Genomic DNA, 6000 nt, shown 5'->3' on the forward strand with positions numbered 1-6000 from the left:
GGGCAAACAAAATGTACATTTTGCAAAACAATATTCCATGGAGGTATATATAGACTGAAATACCATATTTCTGGTGTGCGTGGACATGATGTCGAACCATGCCTAAAAGCACTCCCTAAGGCCGTACGTGATTGTTATGTAATGGTTGAGGAAATTGAAAGGAAAAAGAAGCAAAAGGAGGATCGAGCGGCCATTGGGAGAGGGGCAACTTTAGGAAGAGGGACACAGTTAGGTTGCGTTGGAGGCCCTTCTTCCTTACCTCCATATCATCCCACTCAGTTTGCTACTGCTGGTGTTGGTGCTTCCGCTTCTACTCTTGTAAGTGGTAGTGCCACTGCCACTTCTCATGTTCCTAGCACTAGTAGTTGTAGTTGGAGTGTTAGCATTGGACCTAGGATTCGTAAATCTAGGTTGGATACCTTCTTTGTGCTTCGCACTACTCCTGGGTCCCAACAGTCGCTTAAGAGCATGGGTTGGAACAAGGAGGTCCATGATGCCGCTAAAATGACAGTTGGCAGGTTTTAGGTCTACGGCAGTGTTCCATTCTTTACAGCCAAGTGAATGTTTTATGTTTGATTGTTTTAATTTTTATACTTTGATTCTTCGTTTTATTTTTTCTCGTACATACTTAACTTATCTCATTGAATTTATTTGTGACAGGTCTCCTTATTGGCAAAAAATGGTTGATGCCCTTACCATATGCAAGGCGGGGTTCAAAGCCCCTTCTGAGTCTGATTTAAAGGGACCCATTTTGACTCAATTGGTGAATGATGTGAAGAAGGAATTAGGTGAACAACGCCAAATATGGAGCACTAAAGGTTGCACCATCATGACTGATGGTTGGACGGATAGGAGAAATAGAACTCTCCTTAATTTTCTTGTTTCTTCCGCAAGTGATTGATTAATTTTAGTTTCATTTAGTCTTTAATTTTTTATTTTTTATTTAATGGTTTATTGAATGATCATTGATCTTGCTTTATTTTTTTATTTCAAGGGGCATCGTTTTCATCAAGTCCATTGATGCCTCCACCCAGTGCAAGAATGCCACCTACCTATGTGAGCAGATAGAGGAGGTGATTGATGAGGTGGGTGAGGAGAACGTGGTACAGGTGGTAACCGACAATGCAGCAAATAATGTTGCTACAGGTAAACTTTTGATTACAAACTAATTTTGTTTGCAAATTAATTACTATTTTGTAACTTCATTAATTACAATGCAACAAATTATGTTGCTGCAAGTAGACTATTGATGGAGAGGCACCCATCTATAGTTTGGACTCCATGTGCTGCCCATTGCATTGACCTCATGTTGGAGGATATTGGAAAACTCCCATGGGTCAAGAGATGTGTAGAAAGGGCGAGAAATGTGTGCAAATTTGTATATAATCATTCATGGGTGTTGGCTCATATGAGACAATACACAGAGCAGAAGGAGTTAGCTCGTCCAGGAATCACAAGATTTGCCACAAACTTCATCACATTGCAGTCCATGCTTCGCTGTAAGTCGGCCTTGAGACGTATGATTGTTGGTGAGGAGTGGTCTTCCTCATCCTATGTTGCCATCCCTACAGAGAAAGATATGGCAGACTACATTTTTTTATGAGCGAGACTTTTGGGTCCCTTGTGATGAGATAGTGAAGGTAAATTTTTTATAAATTCTACAATTTAACTTTTTTTTTATAACTTATTCACCATATTCTCTTATTTGCTCATTTTTCTAAATTACACAATATTTTCAATTTTGCAGTTTGTTAAGCCCTTGGTGGTTTTGTTGCGAGTTGCGGATGGAGAAAAGCCCGCAATGGGCTACATATATGAGGTCATGGATAGGGCGAAGGAGGGCATCAAATCCGTCTATGAAGGAGATGAGAGCAAGTATGGTCCCATTTGGGAGATCATTGATAGGAGATGGCATCATCAGCTTCATAGGCCCATCCATGCAGCAGCCTATTATCTGAATCCGGCGTTCCATTTTATCCCTTCTTTCAAGGTTGATGTGGAGGTCCTTAATGGGCTATACTCGATCATGGAGAAGATGGCACCTGCTGTTACTACTCAAACAGAGCTTATTCGAGAGCTACAGTTGTTCTCAAACGCACAAGGGGAGACCTTCTCTCGTCCTATCGCCAAAGACGGTAGGACAACTATGATGTCAGGTAAAAATAAATTGTAAGGCTTAATTTTAGTTTTATTGTATATTGTTAAATGAGTTTATGAGTGAGACTGATTTTATTTATTTTTCTCACTTCAAACTCATATTATCGGTGGAGCTTTTTTGGCCCAATGACACCAAATATTCAAAAGTTGGCCATTCACATCTTGAGCCAACCATGCAGCGCATCTGGTTGTGAGCGCAATTGGAGTATGTTTGAGCACATACACTCCAAGAGGCGCAATAGATTATCTGTGGAGAAGATGAATGATCTCGTCTTTGTTCACTACAACCTCCACCTGAGAATGAGAAAGAATGCATTAGTTGACATCTCTCCTATCATTCTTGATGAGGTTGATCCTGATGCAGAGTGGGCCACTGAGACAGATCCTGCGGCTGTCTTTAGTGATGATGACACTGATTGGATTGACCAGGTAGATATAGAGGCTGAGGCTATAGCCATGGCAGAGGAGGAGCGGAGAGCACGAGCAGAGACAGGAGATTCAGAGGCAGATACTGATAGTGACACAGATGTTCTTAATGTTGGTGAGCATGGCATGGTGTCACAGGGAGCAGCTATGGCTGCCGAATCATCCAAGACCTACCTTAGATGCCTTTGCAGGGGGTCGAGGCCAGAGGGTGCACGCTCCTCTGAGCCATAGGCTTGTAGTTGTATTTACCTTTGGTATTTGTGTGGAACGTTTGATGATGATCATATGATGACATGGATTTTTTATTCCATGAGTTTTGTAATATTGTTTACATTTGACAATATTTATATATCTATGTTTGTTATTTCCTTCAGCTACAATTTGCGTTTATGCTTATGTGATTGATGTATACTTGTGTATGTAATCAAATGAGCCGAGTTTGATGATGTTATTGTGTCTTTAAGGTGTATTTAATAAAGGGGGCATGAAACAAGTTTTAAATCTTTAAAAATCTCTAAATTTCTTGAGTTTTTCACTTTCCCGAGTCTAGCCGAGTTTGACTCTGAGTCCCGAATCCAAGTCCGAGTCGGCCTTGCCGAGTTCGACTCCCGTTTCTTTGGTTCATTGTCGGTCATATAAATAGATAGCTTTATTTATAAAATCCTCAATCTCAAAGGTAGACACAATTTGTTTCTTTGGGCAAGTAAATTCGTAAAAATTTACCAATAAAAAGAGCTTTTCAAAACTAAGCGTGCCCGGAATAATGATTGCAACACTTATGGTGGCAGAATAAGCATGCCTTTGCTGATTAGTTTTAGGAAAATTTCGCATATAGAAGTTGAAGTGCCTGTCATGTAAAGATCAATTAGTGATTTGGGACAAAACATAATCCCTCTTACCATAAATTTTGTAATGATATTTGGTTCTTCTAAGGTATCTTGGGTAATATAAAAGAAAAAATGGAAGGGGGTTTTGGAAAGAGACGGAGTGCCATTGATGTTGTGTTCCTCGAAGTGTGTAACCATTGCCTCTCTTGCTCAAAAACGAGTGACTCCATTTTAGTCTGTGGTGATCATTTTTTTAAAGAAATGCAATCTTTTTAGAACACCAAAAGCATTAAAGTTGCATCAAAGTGATGTACAAAGTCTCTGTTGAAGTTAGTTAAAAAGAAAAATTAAAATCTTAGACCTTATCCGAGGAGATGATGAGGCAAAAACTTCCCATGACAATTAACTCTGGATTTAGCATGCAAATCCATTTTCCCTTTTCTATTATATTCATATCTCTAAAGTGATTCGAGGAATATACATAGCTATTAGCCTCGCTGTCTCCCCTAAATTTTTTAACACATCTACGGTCATCCTTTAATAGGTCATAGTGATGTTTTAGGTCGCGTGCCACGTTTGTATATGAGTCGGGAATTTTCCCCTTTAAGTAGTATCTATTGTTTGAAATTTCAGTCTCCATTGTTTTCATCCGAAACCAAACATTGGAAGCAATCCTAGCCTTCTCAATCCTCCTAGACCCTCACTAAAAGAACCATAAAGGCAAGAAAAGCATATATAAGATACAGGATGCAGATGTGCATGCGAGACTCGCTGACTGTGCTTAAACTATGTGGCGCACATTCCCTAAACCCCTCAAGATTTGAACCTGTATCTCCCGAAGGAAACAGGATCTTCACTCTTGAGCGCTGAATCAATAGCATATGTATTCTAGAAATGGTAATCCTTTTGGTTTCCTTCCCGAAAAAATTAAAATGTTACAAAGGGTTGGGGTTGATGACGAGGGCAATCGTGTGGCCAAATTGTCCTCCATCAGCTTGAAACTTAGTTTTCATCTTTGGGGCACCCTGCTAATTCATTGAATTCGTGCTTTCTGTGATGAAGGGCTAGCAAGTAATGGTAAAAATAATATAATTATGAATAAAATGATACCTTGAAGGAAAGGGTATGTGGCACATCCTCTGTAGCCTCGCCTTGAGCTTCTGTAAAGCATTGTATAAAAGGAAATTTGGAATCAAGAGGCACAAGATTATGGGCATGGGCATCTACCACAGCGATGTTGTTCACAGCTTCTCTCAACACCTCTGCATTTGTTGAAATCTTCATTCTCTCCATTTTTCCTTTCTTCCTTGTGAAACTCTGTTCAAGAATATGAATATATGCATGCTACCTTGCTCACAATTGCCCTTAATTATTTTTATATGTTATTTTAACCCAGTCTTCCATCCCGTGACGCAGCACGCTTGACTAGGCAGTATACAATGAAATATAAAATTAGACAGTCTGAGCATGACTTCTATATAGGTTTTACAACATGTTATATTTTTAGTTCAATCAAAATTACCTCCTTTGCGAGCGTGCAGCCTGCCTGGAATTATCCGCTTATCAAAAAACAACGGCAAGAAAATTTGAACGCCCTTCATTTTTTATGAAAAAATGATGTGTGAGATGGAATTGTTCAGGCAGGCATGGAATTTGATGGTCAATATGATCTTTTTTTTCACTTTCAGATTTCTTGTATGACAGTTTCAAAAATTATTGTATGGATTGATATCTTATATTTTTATAATATTGTATAGGGGAAAGGATCAAGTAGTTGAGCATGTTCTAATTCTTGGGATAGAAGTTGTTGATTTAATACCCCATATTTGTTTTTTGCACATCCATCGGTCTCACTTTTTGGGGGGTTGTTTTGGACACCATGGCAAAAGGCATGTTGATGTGGCATCATATTTGATGATGTGGCCCTAAAACCTTAGTTATAAGCAGGGGACTTGCCAAATAAACTGTTGTAAAAAATTCGGAGTGATTTGGAATTTCCACGTAGGATTTTGAGAAGCATGAAGTTAGGGTGCACAACTATTGGATCCTCTCCCTTATATGAAACTCTAATATATTAATAAATTATAAAAATTTATTAATTTTTTGTGGCCGTTGATCAAATTTCCTAATGTTTCTATTTTTTACAAATTTATTTCAAAATATACAAATTGTCTTATCTATAGTTTTATTATTCTATTTATTAGATAATAGTACTCTATAGTTTTATTAGGATGATGTCAACGTTTAAAGCATCAATCAATAAGAAGCAAGAATTAAAATAAATTGATCAAATTTCTTAATGTTTGTATTTTTGTTTGCATTTTCATGAATAGAGTCATTTCACTACTAGATTATAGTAACTAGTTTTGTCTTATTTCTTTTGACAATGCAATGTGTGATAAAGCCACTTGATTTTTTAAAGTAATAATTCAAGATATACATAAAATTATAAATATCAAACATATAAAAAAGATTAGATATATAGTTTTATTTGACTCATAAATTATCTTATATAATATTATATAATAAATAAAAGTATTAGACAGTAATAAATATTAATGTAATATAATTTTTATATATTAATAAAATA

At 37.4% G+C, this 6000-nt stretch overlaps 1 protein-coding gene across 7 annotated transcripts in view; it reads right to left on the bottom strand.

The window, feature by feature from the left end:
- LOC131041908 (uncharacterized) overlaps positions 1 to 5091 on the bottom strand; it is a 131843-nt gene extending 126752 nt beyond the window's left edge. For 2 of the 7 annotated variants that reach the window (XM_057975155.2, XM_057975149.2), the window contains exon 1: positions 4521 to 4882. In XM_057975155.2, the coding sequence (XP_057831138.2) occupies positions 4521 to 4703 (183 nt within the window). In that variant the 5' untranslated portion in view covers positions 4704 to 4882. Of the gene's footprint in view, positions 1 to 4520; positions 4888 to 4932 lie in introns of those variants that run through there. The other 5 variants (XM_057975150.2, XR_009105091.2, XM_057975152.2 and 2 more) reach the window with 5 other exon arrangements.
- Between the last annotated feature and the right edge of the window lie 909 nt (positions 5092 to 6000).

This window comes from Cryptomeria japonica, chromosome 1, assembly GCF_030272615.1.
Source record: "Cryptomeria japonica chromosome 1, Sugi_1.0, whole genome shotgun sequence".
Lineage (NCBI taxonomy): Eukaryota > Viridiplantae > Streptophyta > Pinopsida > Cupressales > Cupressaceae > Cryptomeria > Cryptomeria japonica.